The sequence below is a fragment of the Centropristis striata genome, chromosome 11, assembly GCF_030273125.1.
Source record: "Centropristis striata isolate RG_2023a ecotype Rhode Island chromosome 11, C.striata_1.0, whole genome shotgun sequence".
Classification (NCBI taxonomy): Eukaryota; Metazoa; Chordata; class Actinopteri; order Perciformes; family Serranidae; genus Centropristis; species Centropristis striata.
The window spans coordinates 25853773-25878581 of record NC_081527.1 but is presented as its reverse complement, the minus strand read 5'-3'; the positions used below and the strand labels follow the sequence as shown (position 1 = coordinate 25878581).

Sequence of the window (24809 nt, the reverse complement as noted above, 5' to 3'; positions counted from 1 at the left end):
GATAACCGAATCGATTATCGATCTTTGGCTTTGAGTGCTCTGATACCAAGTACACTTATGAGCAACTCTGTGCTCCAACATGGTGTTTTGAACTGACGCCCTAACCTGACCCACATGGGCAGAACAACAACAACAGATGGCCTGTCAGATCCCAGCTCGAATGGTGTATTGTTATTGGACTTCTGTGCCAGTCATGGCTTGGCCATAAAAATACTCTGTGCTCGAGCACAGAGTTGCTTTTAAGTGTACTTGATATCAGACAACTCTAGGCCAAAGGTTGGTGATCGATTTTGTTATCGCATCATCAGATCTGTAGCCATCTTAAACACTCGGTTGAAGAGAGGAGCAGAGCTGTCAACATATCACCACCTGCTGGTGAGTTGGTCCTCTTCATTAGCCTCCCCGAATTCCTCCCACACTTGAGTTTTTATTTCAGCAAGTGCTGCAGCCCTTCTGGCCAAACTGTACCCATCTGCTGCCTCCAGAGACCCCTGGGCCCGTCAAGCCCGAAAGGCATCCTTCTTAAGCTTTATGGCCTCCCTCCCTCCTTAGGTTGCCGCCGCACCAGGCACAGGCGACCTCCCGACCACAGCTCCTGCAAGCCACGTCCACAATAGAGGCTTGGAACATGGCCCACTCGATTTCTATGTCCCCAATCACATCCCAAATGCAGGATAAATTCTCCTGGAGGTGGGAGTTGAAGAACATGCAGATAGGGTCCTTCGCTAGATGTTCCTAGTTTACCCTCACTACATGTTTGGGTTTGCAAGGTCTGTCCAGCAGCCTCCCCCACCACCTGGACCCACCACCAGATGGTGATCAGTTGATAGCTCTGCTCCTCTTCACACGCGAGTGTCCAAGATGGCTGCAGATCTGATGATGTGATAACCGAATCGATTATCGATCTTTGGCTTTGAGTGCTCTGATACCAAGTACACTTATGAGCAACTCTGTGCTCCAACATGGTGTTTTGAACTGACGCCCTAACCTGACCCACATGGGCAGAACAACAACAACAGATGGCCTGTCAGATCCCAGCTCGAATGGTGTATTGTTAATGGACTTCTGTGCCAGTCATGGCTTGGCCATAAAAATACTCTGTGCTCGAGCACAGAGTTGCTTTTAAGTGTGCTTGATATCAGACAACTCTAGGCCAAAGGTTGGTGATCGATTTTGTTATCGCATCATCAGATCTGTAGCCATCTTAAACACTCGGTTGAAGAGAGGAGCAGAGCTGTCAACATATCACCACCTGCTGGTGAGTTGGTCCTCTTCCATAGCCTCCCCGAATTCCTCCCACACTTGAGTTTTTATTTCAGCGAGTGCTGCAGCCCTTCTGGCCGAACTGTACCCATCTGCTGCCTCCAGAGACCCCTGGGCCCGTCAAGCCCGAAAGGCATCCTTTTTAAGCTTTACGGCCTCCCTCCCTCCTTATGTTGCCGCCGCACCAGGCACAGACGACCTCCCGACCACAGCTCCTGCAAGCCACGTCCACAATAGAGGCTTGGAACATGGCCCACTCGATTTCCATGTCCCCAATCACATCCCAAATGCAGGATAAATTCTCCTGGAGGTGGGAGTTGAAGAACATGCTGATAGGGTCCTTCGCTAGATGTTCCTAGTTTACCCTCACTACATGTTTGGGTTTGCAAGGTCTGTCCAGCAGCCTCCCCCACCACCTGAACCCACCACCAGATGGTGATCAGTTGATAGCTCTGCTCCTCTTCACACGCGAGTGTCCAAGATGGCTGCAGATCTGATGATGTGATAACCAAATCGATTATCGATCTTTAGCTTTGAGTGCTCTGATACCAAGTACACTTATGAGCAACTCTGTGCTCCAACATGGTGTTTTGAACTGATGCCCTGAACTGACTCACATGGGCAGAAGAACAAAAACAAAGACGTCACAGCATGCTATTTAGGGATGTAAACATGGCGGCTACTGAAGTCACTGTTACGCTGGAAGAAAGTGAAGACAGAAATGGCCTGTCAGATCCCAGCTTGAGTGGTGTATTGTTATTGGACTTCTGTGCTAGTCACGGCTTGGCCATAAAAAACTCTGTGCTTGAGCACAGAGTTGCTCATAAGTGTACTTGATACCAGACAAACCTAGGCCAAAGGTTGGTGATCGATTTTGTTATCGCATCATCAGATCTGTAGTCATCTTGGACACTCGGGTGAAGAAAGGAACAGAGCTGTCAACATATCACCACCTGGTGGTGAGGGAAGGGAGGGAACTCTATGGTGGCCTTTAATTAAATTTTTTTCTATAGTGTTGACATAAAGCGGGAGGAAACCAGAGCAACCTGTAAACCCTAAATGGCCTGGTGGTGAGGGAAGGGAGGGAACTCTATGGTGGCCTTTAATTTAATTTTTTTTATATGGTGTTGATGTAAAGCGGGAGAAAACGCGGATAACCCTAACTGGCCATTAATTTATTTATTCTCGTCATTGTAGTGATTTTAAGTGGGATGAAACCTTAAGGTGGCCTTCAATTACATTTTTTTTTCTTTGATAATGTAAAGCGGGAGGAAACCGGAGACACCCGGAGGAAACCCCATGAATCTCTATATGAAACTTGGACAGAGGCCACTAACTGGTCTCTGACAGACATTTGACGTATTCACGACATCAAGACCGTTTAAAACAACGAGTGATGGATTTGAAGGCTTTGCCGAATGAGCCAAAGAACTTGCTCATCTTGTTCTTTGGTGGTGTCAAAAGTAAGTATTTGACAGAGCAGGCAATGTAGTTCTCAACTACTTCTTCTTCAAATGCCATTGTCACCAGCACATCCTCTACACAGCCCCATTTCCTGCACATGTTTTCGACAATGGTTTTGTCAAGGCTTTTGTACATTTCCGGGGTGATTGTAAAATCTTGTCCCTCAAGTTCCGCCCATGTCTTTTCAGTCACCCTCCTAATAAAAGTTTCTGGTGATTCAGCTGGATGGGTTATCTTGGCTTTCCTGTAGATGTGAGTAACCACCTTCATAACAAGTACACTGAGTTGTGTGTACTTCACTGTCTGTTCTCTTGTGGCAGCATGTGTTGATGATCGACTGTCCCGAGAAACTGTTTTTGAGTCGAGTTGTTGGACATCCTCTTCAGTTATTGGTGATAGAACCATTTTAGGTACTATCACTTTGGGTACTGGTGATAGAGAGTTTTTAGGTAGTGTCACTTCGAGTGGTGGTGGCAATGGAGACTCTCTAGGTACTCTCCATTCAGGTGATGGACATGTGTTGACTGGCAGTGTCACTGTAAGTTTTGGTGATGTGCTTTCAGACGCCCTCACTTCGGGTTGTGGCGATGCGCTCTTAGACACTGCCACCCTGGGTGTTGGTGAAGCGTTTTCTGACTGAGTCACTGAGGGTGTCTGTGATTTGGTTTAGGTTTTACCGCACCGGTAGGTGAGGAGAGGTGAGGAGAGAGAGAGAGAGACAGCGGGACCTCCAACGCGGACGGTCCGGCTAACATTAGCAAAGATAATGACGGAGAGAGTGAGTTAGGGGAAGATGAGGAGGAAGATATTGCGCTCATGGATGAGCCGATGGTAGCATACAATGTCTCTGACTGTAGTTATCTAAACGAGGACAATGTTAAAGAGACTGTTGCTCTGGAGTACAAGTGGAGCCGCAAAATTCACATCGGCGCCGCCTGCGAGCTGCTGTTCACCGGAGCCAGTGAGAAGACGCAACCTAGTTAAATGTTGTTAAGCGCTTAATACTTTATCTTTTGTCTGTTAGTAAGGGCTAATAAAATCACTAGAGCAGGCTAAGAAAGCAGCTAATAATGCTGTGTGATAACATCAGTGTGTGTAACATTAGCCCAGGTGTGTGCGTGTCAGGTGTGTTTCTCAGGTGTCTACCGTCTCCTATAAATTACATTTATTAACACTAGAAAATTTCCTCTGGGGAAGTTCTGAAATGGCCACGGGGGCTACTGCCGGTGTGTGTACACTATGATGATATTCTTCAGAGATTTCAAACTATGCCCTTTAACTTCAAAATGTGTGTGTGTGTGTGTGTGTGTGTGTGTGTGTGTGTGTGTGTGTGTGTGTGTATGTGTGTGCATGCGTGTGTGTTTGAAGCACGTGTATGCATGTGTGAGGAGTGTGCGTGCTTACGCGCATTTGTGTGTGTGTGTGTGTGTATCTGTAACTGTAATCACATCAAAGATCAAAGCCAATCAGAGCAGAGCAATCAACATACCATCTTTCGATCTTTAGATGTTTTACTGTAAAAGTCTATCTGACTACAAGCTTTTTTCAGAAGCTGATGACTGGTAAAATGACAGGAAGTGATGTCATGTCATGCACTCACACTGTGTTGTTGATGTCGGTGTACCAGCGGCCATTGAAGCCTGGTTTCCTCTCCTTGTTTCCTATTTCCTCTCCTGCCTCCTTCCTCTGTGCTTCCTCTTTCTCCCTGGCTCTCCTCTTCAGGTATTCCTGCTCCTGCTCCCACACTCGTCTCTTCACCTCCTCCAGTCCCTGAGAGGCTCGGATTCTCTCTGAGCGGCTGATCTCCGCCCCGTCCAGCCACTGAGGACAGAGACAAACTACATCAAACTCCTCTTACTGAGTCATTTTTCAAAGAGACTCAATTATTTAGAGGAAAAGGGAAAGGAAAACATGACATTTTCTATGTCATAGTTTATTCTCTTTCTCAGCATCTTCAATAAAAAAATAAAAAATCAAGAGTATTTTAATGCCTTGTGATTTTCAGCCTGCAGAAACAACAGATTCCTTTTTATACAACAGAATGGGGATTCCCCAAGGATCAATTCTTGGTCCATTACTTTTCAGTCTGTTTATTAATGATTTACCTAAAACCTGTCCTGAGGCCGGCTTCCAGCTTTATGCGAATGAATGAAGTCCAACAGTGGCTGGAACACAATCATCTCATTCTGAACTTAAACAAGACTGTGTCAATGTGTTTCTCAATACGAAAACCAAGCTCTCTTCATGTTAAAATAAAGAATGAAGAAATTCAAGAGGTCAATTAATTTAAATTCTTAGGAATAGTTTTAGATCCCCAGCTCAAGTTTGATGCACACATTAAGAAAATCACAAAAACTGTGAAGAGTAACCTTAACTGTTTCAGATTAATTAGGCATTATATTCCAACTCAAGCAGCTCAGATCTTCATGCACTCTATGATTTTTTCTCATATTGCATATTTTTCATAGTTTGACTGTATGTGCTCAAGCGTCACCTTCTGCAGTAAAGAAAATTTCCTCTTTATACAACCAGGCACAAAAAATAATGGATAAAAAACCCATCCGGTGGCATCATTGTCTTATATTAAAAAAATACAATCTTATGAGTTTTGACAGTTTTGTACACTTGTGTTTTCCTAAGTTGGTATTCAAATGTATTAATAACCTTGCACCTGAACCTCTTCACAGATATATTCAAAGACAGAACAGTAACAGAGTAACAAGAAACACAGTGGAGGGAAACTGCAGAATTCAACACCGTAGAACCACTTTTGGACAGTCAGCTCTCTCAATTAAAGGTTGTAGAATCTGGAATACATTACCAACTGAAATAAAATCAATAACTAATCTTGAAACATTCACAAAAAACACTAAGTGTTGGCTTAAAGCAAACCAGAGCTGTACACATTCTTAAAGTCTTATAGTCTAAGTAGTTATTTTGGATTGGGTTGTAATGTTTTTCTTTTTATCCTTTGTATTATTACTGTATATATTTGTTTGAGTAGTTACCTTGGATTGAGCACTTAGCCGCTCCACTATTGATATGTAAGATGGTTTTTTTTGTTTGTTTTTTTCTTTCTTCCTTCTCTCTTATTTCTTTCTTTTCTCCTTATTGTTGTATAGATTTATGATGATTTTAAACTCTAAGCTATATTTATACAGTTTTTTTTTTTCCTCAGGGTAAATGTATATTGTAATTGTTTGTCATTTTATTCTATTTTGTAGATGGGGTAATTGTATATTGGATTTTTATAGTATTGTGATTTTGTATGTAGTTGTAAAAGCCCAACTAGAGACGGGAGTTGAAAATTAGCTGAAGCTATATCTCTGTATGCAGCACATCAGATGCATGCCCTGTATCTATGCTAACTGCATTGTCCCTATCAAATAAAATACATTAATTAAATTACTTGTCAGAGGTTGATAAATAAATGAGAGGGAGTAGATTTGCACATCTCTCTGTGATAAATGATTCGATTCGCATCTAGATACACAGGTTACGATACGATTCAAAAACGAAACTTTTATTACAAGCCGACTAGATTCTAATCATTACAGTGTAGGAACGATACGATTTTAGGCTATTTGATTCTACGGTTAATATTTGTTGTAGATATTTTATAGTGTGTCACTCACAAGTTATATAGTTTTTAAATAGAGTTAAAAAATCTGTGTTATTGGGGTTCTGAACAACTAAAAACCACAAACATCCTTCTACATTTATAATAATGTAAAAAAAAGTATTTTTTTACTTGCATGATCTGTTGTTTCCCCCATTAAGATTTATTATGGATACTATTAAGTAAAACCAGTAGAGCGTATGAGTCTGTCAGCAAGAAACACTTTTACATTGTTTGTCATTTCCATCAGTCCCACGTGAGGCTGATCATTACTGAGTGTAGCTTTTATATGAGTGACATCATTTACTTTTTCCCTTAATCATCTAACCTAATAAAACATTGGCCGGTGTTCAGCGGACACAATCATGTTCTGGGATATTAAATAATGTATTTATCACCAGGATCGTCTATATACAGATATACAGCAAATAATAGGCTAAATAATATAATACAAAGGCATTCCCATGTCCCTGAGCAGGACACAGTTCACAGTATAAATACACAATGCAGCTTGTTATTCGTGTGCAGCTGTTTGTTAAACAGAGAAAACTCCTTTGTCCCTCAGGCCATCAGACTGTACAACTCCTCAAGTGGGGGGAGGAGGAGTGACAGGAAGACAGAGGACAGAGGACAGGAAGGAGCAGTAACCAGAAGCCAGTAGGAGTAGTAGCCACCACAATAAGAAATACATAAGGACTATTTAAAAACCCATACACCTCATATTTATTGTATATAAATTGTTCTTTTACTTTTTATTTTTTATTTTTTATTTTTACTTTTGATACTGTGTGCTTTTTAACCTGTTTGCTGCTGGAAACTCAATTTCCCTGAGGGAGCCATCCCAAGGGATCAATAAAGTTTTATCTAATCTAATCTAATCTAATCTAATCTAAATTATTATTATTAGTGCATGTCTCCAGCTGTTAAAGTGACTGACAGCTGATTATTATTATTATTATTATTATTACTATTATTATTATTATTATTATTATTATTAGTGTATGTCTCCAGCTGTTAAAGTGACTGACAGCTGATCCAGCTGTGATCTGCTGCCGCCATCATTAGAAACGGACGTCGCTTCACGTGACACTTCGGAGGGAAGGACGTCCCATCTCTCTTAAATCTTTTGCAAGTGGTGCAAGTGAGACTTAGCCCATACTTTCTTTTCATGCTGGAAGCTGACGAGGTTCTGGAAGATCATGTCAGAGGTTCTGGGTGTAGCTATCACTCCCTGCCTGCTCATTGATATTTTTGGAGTTCCCTCAAACTATTCAGAATTCAGTAAGCAGACATTGTTTTTAGCTTTTGCCTCTCTGATTGTCAGCAGGCGTATCCTTCTACACTGGAAGTTGCCTAAACTCCCAACAGAACAATCTTGGCGGACTGACCTAATGTCATTCCTTAAATTAGAAAAAATCTCATTTTCACTCCAAGGGTCAACTGAGAATTCTATACTACATGGCAGCCTCTTATCTCATATTTCGATAATGTAGCTACAACTCCTACGGTGTAGGGGTGAACAACACTTTCTGTTTTTTGTCCAGCTGTGCTCTTAAATCAATATGAATGTACAAATGTAAGGTGGTTGATGAGATATTCTGTTTGATAGGGGGAGACCAACTGGGGTGGGGGGTGGGATAATGTTTTGTATGTTTTCTACTTGTTTGTTTGTATGTTTGTTTATTTGAGGGGGAAAAAAAATCACGTATCTATTTGTAAAGGTCATGTAACATGATGTGATGTGTTTCAATAAACAGATTTATATATTTTTAAAAGTAACACAAGTGAGCGGCAGTAGTGAGGGAAGCGGGGAGGCAAAATAAGAGACCGGAGAGACCCATGGAGTTGCGAGGACCGTTTCCCTAGCAGCTTCAGCTCTTACGTTGTTTTAGAGATGTTGACGCAAACTGTAAGTGTGTGAAGCCGCCAACCGATTCCAAGTCTGGCAATACCCGATCCATGACTCTACAACCGATTCATCTAGGAATTCATGGCTGATTTGTATGGATTGAGGAGGCAGCTACTGAGCAGCCGTATCTCTCACTTGTTAAACTGAATATCTGGTCGCATCGGTTTATCGTTCACAACCCTAAGAGGGAGTAAGAGGAAATCTATAATGTATCTTTAAATTTAATCTCATTTAGTGTTTTTTAGTGTTCATGTGTGTTACTGAGAGTGACACACAGTTAAACTTAGGAAAATCTATAGAATCTGATTTCCACCCATCTGATAAAATACAGGCTACACGGTGGTGTAGTGGTTAGCCCTCTCGCCTCACAGCTAGAGGGTCGCCGGTTCGCCTCCCGCCTGCAGCTCTTCTGTGGAGTTTGCATGTTCTCCCCGTGTCAGCGTGGGTTCTCACCGGGTACTCCGGCTTCCTCCCACAGTCTAAAAACATGCACTTAGGTTTAATTGGTGACTCTAAATTGCCCATAGGTGTGAATGAGAGTGTGATTGTCTGTCTCTATGTGTCAGCCCTGCGATAGTCTGGGTGTACCCCGCCTCTCGCCCAATGACAGCTGGGATAGGCTCCAGCCCCCCGCGACCCAATTGCGGATAAGCGGTTAATGGGAATGAGTGAATGATAAAATACAGTCATTATAATGATGATTGTGAATGAGTGTTAGTTATTATTTCATGAAAGTTAATAGTTATAATGATGCAAATAGTTTTTTTTTAATCACAAAGATCAGTTTTCATCCTATTTTATATAATTTTGGGGCAGAAATGAGCTCTTATAATAAACAGCATTCATAACAACTTTGAATTTGCACTCTAAAAATGTTGCAAAAGTTGATTCACTCTGTTTTGTTTTTTTTTGTTGTTTTTTTTGTTTTTTTTGGGGGGGGGGGGTTTACACTGCACTCTGTAATTTTATTTAATTATTTTTTTTAGTGTTTTCGTTCGATTTCGTTCGTGTATGTGAATATGTGACTGTTTACATATATGTATAAAAAAAATAAGAAAAGGATAATTGTATTCCTGGAATTGGAAATTTCTTATTGTATTTTTCAATAAAAATTTGCACTTTTTTATAAAAAAGCTACTCCTGTTGTTCTACAGTATTTATGTTCACTTAAATAAATGGTTTCAGTAAAACTACTTGTGACATGTCATATTTGGCTTTGACTGAACATTTGCTCTCATTTTGTGATAAAAATATCAGGATATATATCGTATATCGATATTCAGCCTAAATATACGGGGATATGACTTTTGGTCCATGTGGCCCAGCCCTCGGAGGAATGTGAAGTTACCTTGAGTTGGGGCAGAGAGGCCACCACATACTGCCTGTAGCCCTCAAACTCAGAGCAGGGGTTCCCCACCAGGAAGAGCTCTGTGAGGTGCACGTTGTTCTTCAGAGACGCCACGCTGCTCAGACGACCCACGAAATTCACAGTCAGATCCAGTTTCTGCAGACTCTCACAACCTGAAGAAACACACACGCATGCACATGCACAAACATGCACAAAAGATCAACAAAGAAGTATAGTCTGAAACCATTGCTGCAAAGATTGGTCAATTCATTGATTAGTCAATCAACAGAAATGTATTCAGCAACAATTTTAAAGATCATTTTAATTTTTAAGTTATTTTTTAAGTAAAAATGCCAAACATTTGATGGTTACAGCTTCTCAGGTGTGAAGTCCATCTGTTATTTCTCGTTACTATTACATTCAAGTTAATGTTATATCTTTGCATTTAAGACTTTTGTTCAGAGAAAACAAGACATTTGAAGATGTCACTTTTAACTAATTAGCAGACAATGTTTGCAGACCTATTCAAAATAATTACAGAAACAATTAGTCGCGCAGCAGAAAATTGTGGTATACAACAGTCTGTGTTCTGCATACTGACCTTCAAGGTTTTCAATGACTTCAATGTTGTTCAAGGCCAGATTCAAATACTCCAGCTTCTTCAGGCGACCCACATTCTCTACATCAACCAATAAGATGGCAAATAAGATATTAAAATAGTAAAAAACATAAACATTTCAGCGGGAACTTTGATGATGTCAATGAAGATCTAAATTATTTTAACATGTGTCTAAGACAGGAGTAGGCAACCTGAGGCTCCAGAGCCAAATGGAACCAACATTTATACAAAGTAAAATCTTGATAAAAATATTTGTTTACATTTTATTTTTTATTTAACATTGGTGTAGACCCAATTGCAATTTGCATTCTTCGATTGTTAAAATGTGCAGCTTATATATGACATTGAAACTTTTTTTTTTAACTTTTTGGTCAACTTAAATGTGCATCATAGCTTATGAAAGTCTAAGGCACGGCACCTTAAACTCTACATTTTGCCAACTTCAACTCTAGTTTAAGTTTCCCTAGCTAGGCTAGCTTTCGATTCCAAATCTCCTGAGATATTTTTGAAGTGTCAAGCCTCTCATTTGCACTTTGGTTCTCACTGCTCTCTGACAAAATCATATTGATAAATGCTCATTATGACCTGTTAGTAAAGCTGGTAGGCTGGTTTAGTTTCCCTGGCTGTTGTGAGGGTCTAAGGACAGAGGGGCTGTCATACCATCTACAGTCTGTAAAGCCTTTTGAAGCAAATCTGGGATTTGTGATTTTGCGCTATATAAATAAAATTGACTTGACTTGACTTAGCTTTAGACTTAGTAGGCTGTTTTATTGTCATTGTAAGGCAGGGGTGTCAAACTCAAATACACAAACAGACATGTTTTGCTTTAACATTGAATATTGAACCAGCAACGCTTATAAACATACAATATATAACTAAATAGTGCAAACATGCAAAATCAAATTTCAAATAAAAAAACACATCAATGTCATTAATTTATTAGATAATATGCCTCTTTTCTATTTGCATCCTTCTGATTTAAATATCAAAATAAACTTTTTCAACAGGTTAATAAATTCTGCCTTTCTTTTCTCCATTTTTGGGAAGGGGTAGCTGGGAGACAGCTCTAGCTTGAGGTTGCTATGACGACTGTCACAGAGGAGCGTTTCTGGGTGCCAAAACAACAGCAGGGCATTGTGGGATTTGTAGTATTAGCTGTAAATGCGCCGTATAATACCGGCGGGTCAGCTTTTATAGTACAATAATAATATAATAATTTGGTATTGCCTCGCGGGCCAGAGTTTGACACCCCTGTTGTAAGGCTTGAAATAAGCTTTGCGGCTCCATTCCGACATTTTTACCTTTTTTCTGCCAACAGTGGCTCTTTTGTCCATAAAGGTTGCCGACCCCTGGTGTAAGACCAGCATTATATTAAAATAAGTTCCTTCAATGCTGTCAACACAAGAGTTGTAAGGCCAGACCCTCAGAGTGTCTCACCGATCCTGGGGATGAGGTTGTTCTGCAGGTAGAGGATCTTCAGGTCCCGGCACCACCTGTCGATGTGCTCGATCCTCTCGATGTCCTGCTGATGCAGAGAAACTTCCTCCAGGGAGAAGATCTCACACTCGTTGTGCTCAGCCCGCCGACGGACAATGTCCTCTGTGACTGGATGAACAAGGTTCAAATATTAAAAATAGCCAGAAGAAAACTCTTTAGTACAGTAACATTCACAATAAAAGGAGGGACAGAGGGGCCAGTCTGTTTCTACAGTAGCATCATTACTAACAATCTGGTTTCCTTTCCTGCAAATAATAAACTTGTTTCCGAGCCGGTTTGGTTGAAATCCATGATGATTAGGTTAGAGCTGCAACAATTATTGGATTAATCGAACAATAATTGATTATTAAATTAATTGTCAACTATTTTGATTATTGAATAATTGGTTTGAGCAGTTTTTTTAAAGACAATAAGTCCAAATTCTCTGATTTCAGCTTCTTCAATGTGAATATTGCTGGTTTCTTTGTTCCTTTATGACAATATCTCTTTGGTTTGTGGACAAAATAAGAGGTTTGAGGACGTCATCTTGTGGTTTGGGAAACACTGATTGATAATTTTCAACATTTTATTGACCAAACAACTAATCGATTAATCGTTTAAATAATTGACGGATTAATTGATAATGAAAATAATCGTTAGTTACAGCCCTAGATAAGGTATATCATCATATCAAAAAGTTTAACACTGTTGCTGTTTCCCACTGTCTTTAATCAAATTATTGTGGAGCTATTTGTCCATATATTGCTCTGTACTGACACTACACTGATATTTTCTTAATTTAAAATGTTATTTATTCTTATCATGTCTTTTAAAGTCAAGACAGGGGCTATAGGAATAAACTTGCTTTGCCTTTTATCTATAGAAAATAAAGTTATTTTTTTTTCTAAATTGAGTATATTAGTAGTCGAGAGAGTGGCATTTAAAAGCCAACAATTCTAGCTTCTTTGTAGATCAAATTTATAAAATATGTAATTAACAAAAAATATTTATGCTATAATATAGATTAAGAAAAGAGTTTATTGATCCCCAGGATAAATTTCACAGTTACCCAGTATTTATATCATAGAGAGTAAGTAAATTAGCCCCACTTTTACCAGCTGCAACATTAAGGTGATGAACACAGTAATGCATCAACTATCTATATACTCAAGAACTCTTTTGTCCCCCTGGCCATCAGACTGTACAACAGCTCCCAGTCAGGACAGGGAGGACAGTAGACAATGGACTATTTTAATCTCTGTTTGAACTATTTTCCTGGTCATATTTGCAAATGTTTAATTTATCTGCATGTTATTTAATTGACTGCAAATGTTTCATTTCCAAGTAAGTCCAAATTCTCTGCAAATGTTTAATATTTTAGCAAAGATTTTCATTTAAATTCTGATTCACCATAGGTTAATTATTTATAAATTGAGTTTAATTTTAATGTAACGTTATGTGTAGTGTATGTTCAATGTATGTTTAAATGCTGCTATTGCATGCTTGAATTCCCCTTGGGATAAATAAAGTATCTATCTATCTATCCATCCATCCATCCATCCATCCATCCAACCAACCAACCAACCATCCAACCAACCATCCATCCATCCATCCATCTATCTATCTATCTATGTATTCATCTATATATCCATCCAGCCAGCCATCATGCATAATAATAATTATGATAATTATAAATTATTCATATTTATTACAAGTTTTGATGCTTTTTGAATACTTTTGTACTTTAACTGAAGTAAAATACATGGATTTTGAGTATTTGTTCACTGTGGTATTGTTACTTTTACGTTAAGTAATCTGATTACTTTTTCCACCTCTGATGGTAGCATCAGGTAGCTAACACTAGCTCCTGTGCTAACTTAGCTAGACTTAGCTAACGTTAACTACTATTAGCAGTGAAAGTGCTAGTAGAGCTAACAACTACTAACAAGACCTAACGTCATGTTAGTAGTAGTGGTAATAAATATGATGTATGACCGTATTTAACGTTGACTAAAGTTTAATTAACCGAATAATGACCTTTTGATTAGGGTAACATTAGTTCAAGACCGCAACTAACGTTAACTTACATATCTTGACTGCACTAACGCTAAAATATAAAGTAAAACGTGTCATTTACAATAAAACCTGTGATTAACATCAGTATATACACAGATACATGTTTAACAAAGTCTTTTTGAGTTGTTTGTTAACTTTATTTAACTTACTGTAAACCATCTTCCTCTCTGTTGGCAGGCGTTGCCGTAGAAACCGACCTGGTGCTGCATTCAGGCGCTTTGGGAAAAACTACCACTCCAAATTAATATCTTGTAGACTGAAATCATATATTTGATTTCTTTTAAGCATTCAGAAATTCGTCAAAAGATTGCATATTCAACTCACAGAAGTATTATATACATTGTATGCTTAATGATGACACCGACTGTTTATACTTTTCACAAAAGATATTGCCAGATTAGCCTATATATTATTTGTATCTATCTGTCACCAAAATGTGTTGCTAGAATATCACCACTGCTACTATAAAATAAAATAAAAATATAATTACTACTTCTACTAATTATAATTATTATTATAAGTTTATTTTATGTATTAGTTTATTAATAAATATAATAATAATGCTACTACTATTACTCGAGTGAAGTCATTACTACTTTTATAGTAATTGATTCTTATTATCATTATTATTATGATCATTAATATTATTATTAGCAGTAGTAGTAGTAGTAGTAGTAAAAAAATGTATTAGTATTATTACACCCCGTGATCCACTCAGAGATTATATTTTGAATTATCATTATTATTATTATTATTATTATATATTATCATCATTTAGTGAAAACAAAGTCAAAACTGTGTACATTTTCTAAAACAGTACGGTTACAAAGATGGACGCTACAATATGGCAATATGGAGATTGATAAACAGAAAATAAGTGTCTTTGTAGTTTCTTTTTTAAGCTGTATACTATATATATATATATATATATATATATATATATATATATATATATATATATATATATATATATATATATATATATATTAAATATATATATATCTATTAAATATATATATATATATATATATATATATACCGTATACAGTACAGGGCAAAAGTTTGGACACACCTTCTCATTCAATGCGTTTTTCTTCATTTTCATGACTATTTACATTGTAGATTCTCACTGAAGGCATCAAAACTATGAATGAACTCATATGGAATTATGTACTTAACAAAAAAAGTGTGAAATAACTGAAAACATGTCTTGTATTTTAGATTCCTCAAAGTAACCACCCTTTGCTTACTAGAATATAAGAAAATACAAGAAAATGTTTTCAGATATTTCACACTTTTTTGTCAAGTACATAATTCCACATGTGTATTTCCACATGTGTAATTCCACATTAATAGTTTTGATGAATTTACAATGTCAGCAAAAAAAACAAAGCTTCAAGTTTACAGGGTGTCCCCGAAGGCAACACCCAGTGATCCACTCTGAGCTTTTATTTTGAAAGTGGCATTGCGGAAGTTGTTTAACGACACGCTGAGGAGAAGAAACCCGACTAACAACAAACAACAACGGTTAACCGCAGCATCCTTCCGCTCCCCTGCCGCCGGGTCACTCGCTGCTCGGCTAAAAGGAGCACCAGGGAACCGCGGGGAGCTCACCGGACGCTGCTCTCGTCCCCTGAAGGCAACGTGTTGTTGTTGTTTTCTTATCACTAATATTAATTTAAGTGACGTTTGGGCAGTTGTTGTCGTTTCCCGTCCGCTCAAGATGACGAGTTACAAGGCGTTTCACTCTCAACTGGCTTCCATCATGGAGGCGCTGACCAAGGCGGCCGTGTCGGAGATCTGCGAGCTGGTGGATGACAGCTACGCCGTGCTGCAGCTGGAGATCTCCCGCAGCCACAAGGAGAACGAGGCGCTCAGGAGGAAGCTGGAGCTCATCGAGACCATCATCGCCCGGGGGAACCGGGGCAGCGTCGCGATGCTGGATTACGGCGGGCTGGAGGCAGCCGGAGGAGGGGTTGTAGATTTCACTGTCGGTGAGTTCCGGGCCCTTTTACCAAACAGCTGCTGGGGACAGTAGTTCAGATTCAGATTTGACTTTATTAATCCCACAGTGGGGAAATTTCTTTGTTACAGCCGCAAAGTTTCACACAATTAAGATAAAGATCAAAAAATAAACAATCTAAGAAAAGACATATTAACAATATACAAATATACAATAATAACAATAGTAATAATAATATACTACATACAACTTAGTGCAAATTTAATTTAATTTAGTTCTCAACCTTTTTGAGTCGCGACCCCCAATTTAACATGCATGTTGTCCGTGACCCCCGCTCACTGAACACAATCTCACATGCACAGTTCAGATCACCCAAAAAGAAACAAAATGACCAAAAAAAGGAAACAAGATGACCAAAAAATGACACAAAATGACCGAGAAATGACACAAATTGACCAAAAAAGACACAAAATGACCCCAAAAAGAAACAAAATTACCAAAAAAGACACAAATTGACCACAAAATGATCAAAAAAAGACACAAAATGACCAGAACAGACACAAAATGAGTAAAAAAACACCACAAAATGACCAAAAAAAGACATTAAGTGACCAAAAAGACTAAAAAGACAGTGGAGACAGAGCTGTCTTCCAAAATGATTTGGCGACCCCCAGAAATCATCTCGCGACCCCAATTGGGGTCCCGACCCCAAAGTTGAGAACAGCTGGCTGGGGAGATTCACTCAGATTAGCATCTCCATGACACCGACGATGGTGGCGGGATGTTTGCTGCGATGAAAGGAACCAAATTAAAGTGTTACCAATATTAGTGTCAACAATAAAACACTGATAACTAAATAATCTCTCTCTAGCTCTTCTTTGCTGGGTTCTTATCTGATGCCTATGAATGTGGCAAATTGTCAAAGAAGTGATGATCTTAAAGTGGTAAAATCATGATCTGATCAACTGAGGATGTAGGCGATTATACCACAGGTGGCCGGTGTCATGAGGAGATGATTTAGGCAAAAAACCCAATTTTGACAAAAAAATGACTTGGGCGATTATTTTAACAGTGTGACGATAAGTAAAATAGTTCATCAAAGCTTGGTATTCGGTAAATAAGAATTATTATTAATCAAGATATAGCACCGCTAATTATTATACTGGGATCCCACACGAATACATTGTATTCAATGTGAGGAGAACATTATTAAATCGCGGCAAGACTTGTTTACCTCATGTTTTCATCTCAATGGAAGTTTCAGCAGCTTAAGACCCTTTGATCGCACCGAGTTTTAGCCTGTGGTGGTCATGATCGAGTGTGTCTAAGTGAGCTATTCAAACCTTTCAAAGGCTTCCATAGTTTCGCTCATGTCACTCTTATGTAGCAAATGGCAAATTGTCAAAGAAGTGATTATGTTAAAGGGGTAAAATCACATGATCTGATCAACTGAGGATGGAGGAGATTTTACCAGAGGTGGCCGGCGTCATGAGGAGATGATTTAGGCAAAAATAATAATAACTTTGACGAAAAATGACTTAGGCGATTATTTAAACAGTGTGACGATTTATGAATTTGGCATACATTTAAAACTCTAAACTGCACTCAGTGCCAACTTTTTTAACACTTTCGACCATTGACTCCCACAGCCAGCTAAGCAGTTAACGTTCAAAACTAAACTGTAAAAAAAAATGGTTTTTTTACGGTGAAAGAAACAGCAGCTGTGGTTGCCAGAACTTCACCGTAATAAAAACGGTGCAACTTTTTGTAATATTATGGTAAAAACATGTCGGCACTGTTGATTTCCCATTTAAGATTGACATTTTATTTCAAGTTTTACCATAAAAAATTAAAAGTTTTTCCATCAAAAGAAACGCTGTTCTGCCATATAATTAACAAGAAAATACTTTATAAATGAAAACGCATAAATTAAAGATTTTACCATTGAATATTCATATATTTACAGTATATTTTTGTTAGAAACATGGTGTTTAGTACATTTAACAGTGAGAAAAAGTATTTTTACAAAAAATAAATGCAAAAATGATGGCTTGTATATATATTACAGTATATTTTTGCTACAAACACGGTGCCAGTGTATTTTACAGTGGAGTTATGTTTTTGTTTTTGTTTTAAATGTTTAAAAAATATATTTTAAAGTGTGAAAAATAGTGTTTTGGCTGATATATACATATACAGTGTTTCATTGTTACTGAAAATGAATAAATCCATTTATGAATGGACTCCTCATAACCGACACTTTTCTGTACATGGATCACTGCACACCAAACTCCATTGGAGAACTGTTCATAAATCATTTTTTTTACTATTTCATTATACTTCATGAATTCGGCATACATTTAAAACTTCAAACTGCACTCGGTGCCAACTTTTTTAACAGTTTCGACCGTTTACTTCCACAGTTAACGACGATCAAAACTAGCGAGCAGTGAATAAAAACATGCTATTTTATTCATACATGCTTTTTCACCCTAGTTGTATATGAGCCAAATTCAAGACTTGGTCTAGAATAAGTAGAAAATGCATCAAGACACATAATTAAGAGAATGTAATATAACAGAAAGGAAACTGAACCAGGTTCTTTGCATTCCCAACTATAACTTAGCTGCACATTACTACACAGTACGAAACCTCAGTATTTTAACTTTCTTTTTGTTTTGCACCCAGAACGTGCCTTGCCTGCTGCAGTGGGCTCCAAACAGACAAACACAAATCTGAGAAGAAGTGTTCGGGTCCCTATGTTGGAGGCTACAACAGAGCTGATCGCTGCAACCAGAGAGGTTGGTTTTTACCCAACTTTTCCTCGTACACGTTAGGAGTTACAGTTGGTGCTCTTGTTTAATCTTTTAAGTTTAGGTGCTATTCTCTGAGGAAAAAGTCAAAAGGAATCTGCAGTTGGTGTACACAAGATAAGAAAGACAACTAGAAAATTTCCTCTTTCCTTTTGAGTTTGTGGAAATCTCTGATCATTTCCTGAGTCTTTGAGGTGTTCAGTAGGAGATAGTTCTTGTGACTCCAGTCACTGAAGGCTTTTATCAGATCCCTATATTCAGATTCCTGTCCATTCCTGATACACGCCACAATAGCAGTGTCCTCCGAGTCCTTCTGGATGTGGCAGGACTCAGAGTTGTATTTGAAGTCCGCTGTGTACAGTGTGAACAGGAATGGAGCCAGAACAGTGCCTTGTGGAGCCCCTGTGCTGCTCATTAATGTCCCAGAAACACAGTTCCCCAACCTGACATACTGTGGTCTTCCTGTCAGCTAATCTGTGATCCAGCAGATGAAGGAAAGATCCACTCCCATCTCTGTCAGCTTGTTTTTGATTATGTTGGGTTGGATGGTGTTGAATGCGCTTGAAAAATCAAAGAAGGGCATAGAATCAGCCGCTCCAAGGTCTTCATCTTCATTCAATCTGCACGTGATTCATTTTGGCAGAAAATCACATTTGTGAATTCATGAATGAATATATTAATTTAACCAGGCCATGCGCTCTCAGTGACTACTGTGGATTTCCAACCTGACAGCTGCACACACTGTGACACTGATAACTGACTTTTAAACATTATAATCATGAAGTGGATTTAGATCTGAAACTGTCCCATAATGATAGAGGACACATCAAATGTATTTCGTTTTTTCTCAATTCAAAAGCACGTCTGAATGCTGGTCTGGTTGGTTTTCTGAGAATCTACTGCACCTACTGGTACCTTGTTTGCCATGTAGCAATAAAAAATATACTATATCATATTTGATCATGTGTATCTTTGAATATGTGTCTTAAATTAATCTTTCAAAAGGATATTATGGATCATTTTTCTTCTGACATTGCATTGGAATATGTCAAATGAACCAGTAACATTTTTTTCTTATTATTTCACAAAAAATGGCTATTTAAGCAGAATTTATGGAAAAACGGCAGGTATTTCCCAGTTCTGAGATCATCTTTTTTGTTGCTACAAGACAAAAAAGTCCCCCACTAATTGATGTTGGTTTATGTTTTTTATTATAGTCATTGTAAAATGGGTTTGAAATTTCCTTCCAAGTTGCATTAAATATGTCTTAAAGATAATTAAATCCATTTTGCCTTTAGCTGTAGGAACCCTGATTAAGTAAAACTTCACAAACTCAAGTGTCTTATTGTCTTCTTGCATCACCTCTGCTGCCTTTAGTTAGTGTGTTGCTCTTGGTGCACAAATGTCAAACTTTAACCCATAAGAACCCATGTTGACAGCCGTGTAACAAACACTTTAAATCTTCTATTTATTGTTACTAGGCTAAGTTTAAACCCATTTAACAATTCTAATCCGTTAACAGGGTGTCCTGTATTGCATTTAACTTGTTTTGACCATATTTCCTGAACAAATTAAAGTCACAATTTTGATAAACAAAAGGACACATGGTTATTCGTATTTACTTATTATCGATTTATTATTATTATGCTACTTTTAAACAAATCTAAAAAATAATTTGTTGTTAAACAGAACTAATAATGTCACAATTTTGATAGATGTTGTGGAGATGCAGAGAAAAAGGCTAATTTGTGTCTAGTTTTTTTAAATTTTAAAATACGAAATATTATAAACATAAATATTATGAACATAAATACTATCAGTGCCCAATGTAATGTTTATGTCACATCACAGATCTTTGACATTTAGGGATAGAGTTTTTGAAAACACATCAGAAATGGTGGTATATCCCCCATAACTTTCCTTTAAGGAGAACTGGTCTGGGTTCTTATGGGTTAAGTGACATTTGGTTGAAAAATATGTTATTGATTGTGCTGTAACAGTCTGCGTCAGCACATTTGTTTTGCTCAACTCAGTTTAAGCAAATGACACCATTGTTTTTCTACTCTCAGGATTGTTCGACGGGAGCTGCAGAGGAGCTGAGTGATAAGGACGATATTGTTGTCATAAAGGACGAAGCCACAAAAGAGGAAGTGAACAGCAACAGTGACACAGACGAGCTGCTTCTCAACGAGGACGGTAAGAGAGGAACTTCAATAACACTTCATCTACTGCCAGACTCACTGTGATAACGGCCACAAATCATCTACAGCAGCTGTTCTCAACCTTGGGGTCGGGACCCCAATTGGGGTCGCAAGATGATTTCTGGGGGTCGCCAAATCATTTTGGAAGTCAGCTCTGTCTCCACTGTGTTAAAGTGTTCATGTGTTTTAGTCTTTTTGGTCATTTAATGTCTTTTTTTGTGGTAATTGTGTTTTTTTGGTGATTTTGTGTCCTTTTTTGGTCATTTTGTGTCTTTTGGTAATGTTGTGTCTTTCTTTGTTAATTTTGTGTCTTTCTTTGTTAATTTTGTATCTTTTTTTAGGTCAATTTGTGTCTTTTTTGGTCATTTTGTTTCCTTTTTTTTTTGGTCATTCTGTGTCTTTTTTGGTCATTTTGTGTCTTTTTTGGTCATTTTGTGTCTTTTTTGGATCATTTTGTGTCATTTTCTGGTCAATTTGATTCTATTTTGGGTAATTTTGTGTCTTTTCTGACAAATCCCAAAGTATCAAGTTGTTACTTCCCAAGGAGTCTCTGGCTGAGTTTGTCTGATCTGAACTGTGCATGTGAGCGGGGGTCACGGACAACATGCATGTTAAATTGGGGGTCGCGACTCAAAAAGGTTGAGAACTACTGACCTACAGCATGAAGTCAAGGATGATCACAGAGCAGATCCTCATCTTCATCATCTTCACACTGAACCCAGCAGCTTCTGCTGCTGTTCTGTTCTCCTGCAGTGTTTTCTGTCTGTAGTAAAGAAGGAAAAACTGCAGTTCAATAGTCACAACATCGTGTTAAAAAGGTAGAATATGTATATATATATATATATGTATATATATATATAAAACTTTTCTGCATGCTTTTTTACATTATATATTTAGTAGGGCCGGGACTCAATTAAAAAAAAAAAATCAAATTAATTAGAGGCTTTGTAATTAATTGAAATTAATTATAATAATAATTATATTATAATTATAATTATATAATAATAAATATTTAACCTGAGAACAGTGAGAAGTAAGTTTCTTCACATGGATTTTTAGTATACCATTGAATAATGACTACATAAGCTTAAGCATCAAAAATATTGTTTATTTTTGTTCAAGTCCAACAGACCAGTGCAATTTTTGCCATTAAGTGTAGCAATATCATATTTAGACCTGGGAGTGTTCAGGTACCAAATTGTGAACCCAAACTCTCAACAGCTACATTTAGAAATATATAATGGGGATTTTTATTAATATAACACCATAGCAACCTGGCATGTTGGTATCTCACACAGTGCTAATTATTATTTTATAAATATCTACACATATATGTGATCTTAATGAAACAGATTTATTTAAATAATAGGGCCGGGACTCGATTAAAAAAATCAATGTAATTAATTAGAGGCTTTGTCATTAAGTAATCGAAATGAATCACATTTTAATCGCATATAAATATTTGACCTGAGAACAGTGAGACGTAATTTTTTTCACATGGATTTTTAGTATACCATTGACTAATGATTGAATACATAAGCTTAAGCAACACAAATATTGTTTATTTTTGTTCAAGTCCAACAGACCAGTGCAATGTTTGCCATTAAGTGTAGCAATAGCATATTTATAAATATAGAACATTTCATAAATCCAGGTAGCCTATAGGTAGGTAGACCTTCTGTAAACCAGAATACTTTGGTTTTTGAAGTAAAACACAATCCACGCTAGCTAGCACACTAGCCGCTAGCTGCTATATGTTTAGCATTGAGGTGATACTTGAGGCTGGATGTGCTGCTATGGTGATATGTGAATTCCTTGTTGCCTAGCAACACAACCATGCTCTTATGGACGCTTCCATCCGTTGGTTTTTAGTAACTAAATGTCCCATCATCCACGGGGCCAACCAAAGGTCTCATCAGCTTCTTCCTTCATGTTCACTGTGGTTTGTTGTTGTCTCAACTCATCAACGCTAGTTGGTGCTCCAGTATAATCGGTCCTCCTGAAACTCATCCAGTGAGAAACGTTCCGCGCTGCAAAAATAAGAGCCATTAAAATGCGGCAATTTTTTTAACACGTTAATTTTTGTGTAATTAATTAATCTTAATTAACGCGTTAAAGTCCCGGCCTTAATATTTAGTTGACTTGAGAACCGACATTATGTCAAATGTTTTCAACAATTTTCAAACAAATTGTGCGTCATATCCCCTTTAGGAGCTGTCAGACATTTACTTCTTACCCAGCCTGATTGGTTGAAGCTGACCGCAGTGACAATAATGACTCTATGGCGTCATCAACTCCCTCTATTGTTGTTGTTTTGACTAAGAGACTTCTAGTGACAGAAAATGACTTATTGTGCTTTGAACTAAAATACACCACACGTGAGCTCAGAGGGAGAAATGAAGCCATAGAAAGCGAACAAAGAAAGTTTAAAACTATATTAGTGTTATTATAGACAGACAAACTGCAGGAAATGTTGCTGTTTTTAGTGCAAACTGAGTTTTTATGTAAAAATAGACATTTTGACAGAAGTGTTTTTTTGTCTTTGAGGTGTTAAATACGACATGGCCTTGAAGTGGCTGCGAATGGATTCAAGCTGTTGGTTGATTGTGTGTCTGCAGGGACGGAGGTGCAGCTGTCAGAGCCGGGGGACAGTGACGAAGGGCCCTCTGGGATGATGACCTCAGCGGGCGACCTGAGGCTGTGGGACCACAACAGCAACGGGCCCTCAAAGCATCCACAATCCAACAGTGCCCCGGGGTCTCCGGGCCCCGCGGGGGCCGCTGACTGCAGCTCCTCAGACGTGGTGTTCGACTTGGCCTCGGAGTCGGACTGTGAAGCTCCGTCTGCAGCACAGACGAGGAAGCGGTTCCTCCTGGGGCCCGGAGGAAGCCCCGCCTCGCTGCCTGGGACCTCTGAGCTGAAGCGGGGCCCCTCTCTGATCAGCTCCCTGCCCTACGACACGGAGCTGGACCTGTGCTCCTCGTGGACCAATCAGGGGCTGCCCAGCATGGTGCCCGTCCCTCACCGGCCCACGCTGCTGGACAAAGGCTCCGACCTGAATGTTGCAGGTTTCCCCTTAGGGCTGGGTCTCGGGGGGTCCAGACTGGACCCGCTGGACCTGAACAGGTACTGCAGGGACCGGCGCTTCGTCTGCAGCTACTGCGGGAAGTGCTTCACGTCCTCCCGCAGCCTGGAGACACACGTTCGCGTTCACACAGGCGAGCGTCCGTACAGCTGCGCTCAGTGTGGGAAGCGCTTCACGCAGTCGGGACACCTGAAGACGCACCAGAGCGTGCACACCGGGGAGCGGCCCTTCGCCTGCGAGCACTGCGGGAAGAGATTTGCCGGGAAGCAGAACCTGCGGATCCATCAGCAGAAACACCATCCGGTGGAGCACGGCGCCGCTCCTGTTTAACCCCGGCAGCTGGACTCTGAGGCGGACATATATGCACTCATGGTACTGAAGAGTTCAACAAACTGTGATAGACCAGAACCTCACTGCTGTTACTGAATCACTTTTTTAAGTTAAAGGCATTTTTAAAAGGACGGCAGCTTTTCAACTGAAAGAAACTGAATAATATGACTGTTTGAGTTCATCAGGCCTTCTATATTTCTAATCGTCTGAACTGCCTTGTTAGAAAGCTCAATGGGACTTCGACCTGATCCAGATCACTTCTTACCTCAAAAAGAACGTGGGCCGTTTTGGGTCCACTTCAGTATTTTAGCTCAGAGCAGCGACTGCCTGCTGGAGACGATTCCTGCAGGGAGCCCACATCTGTAAGAAGCATGTGAATTTTTATTAGTTGGTGTATATCTGGAATTAAAAAGCGTGCAATCTAAGGTGAAGACGATTGATTTGGTTTGATTCATTAAATGTTAGTGTGTATTTGTGTGCACAACAAGGAACAGAACAACACACAGACAACTTTACAGACTAGAACAAAGTCAGATTTGAGCTGAATTAATTCAAGTTAATCTTGAAAAAAAGTGGAAAAGCCAAACAGTGACTCAAACAGGAAAAAATGCTGCTTTTTGTCTGTTTTACAAACTAAATCTGT

The 24809-nt window shown here is 38.8% G+C and overlaps 2 protein-coding genes across 4 annotated transcripts in view; one reads left to right on the top strand and one right to left on the bottom strand.

Moving 5' to 3' along the window:
* The window catches only part of dnaaf11 (dynein axonemal assembly factor 11), a 79647-nt gene extending 65458 nt beyond the window's left edge, over nucleotides 1–14189 (bottom strand). For 2 of the 3 annotated variants that reach the window (XM_059345330.1, XM_059345332.1), the window contains exons 1-5: nucleotides 13924–14189; nucleotides 11660–11827; nucleotides 10205–10282; nucleotides 9604–9776; nucleotides 4328–4548 (exon numbers count right to left, since the gene is read on the bottom strand). In XM_059345330.1, the coding sequence (XP_059201313.1) occupies nucleotides 4328–4548; nucleotides 9604–9776; nucleotides 10205–10282; nucleotides 11660–11827; nucleotides 13924–13933 (650 nt within the window). In that variant the 5' untranslated portion in view covers nucleotides 13934–14189. The remainder of the gene's footprint in view (nucleotides 1–4327; nucleotides 4549–9603; nucleotides 9777–10204; nucleotides 10283–11659; nucleotides 11828–13923) is intronic. The other variant, XM_059345331.1, reaches the window with a different exon arrangement.
* A 1067-nt stretch (nucleotides 14190–15256) lies between these two features.
* si:dkey-7l6.3 (transcription factor YY2) lies at nucleotides 15257–24472 on the top strand. The gene is made up of 4 exons (XM_059345335.1): nucleotides 15257–15768; nucleotides 18426–18538; nucleotides 20620–20746; nucleotides 23370–24472. The coding sequence occupies exons 1-4, from the start codon at nucleotides 15498–15500 to the stop codon at nucleotides 24164–24166; spliced, it is 1308 nt and encodes a 435-aa protein (XP_059201318.1). The 5' UTR covers nucleotides 15257–15497; the 3' UTR covers nucleotides 24167–24472.
* Nucleotides 24473–24809: the final 337 nt, after the last annotated feature.

Bases quoted from the DNA above. Each gene is read 5' to 3' on its own strand.
- si:dkey-7l6.3 (XM_059345335.1), top strand. From the start codon at position 15,498: ATGACGAGTTACAAGGCGTTTCACTCTCAACTGGCTTCCATCATGGAG. The intron at 15,769-18,425 runs GTGAGTTCCGGG...TTTTGCACCCAG, and splicing joins GGTTGTAGATTTCACTGTCG to AACGTGCCTTGCCTGCTGCA. The intron at 20,747-23,369 runs GTAAGAGAGGAA...GTGTGTCTGCAG, and splicing joins GCTGCTTCTCAACGAGGACG to GGACGGAGGTGCAGCTGTCA.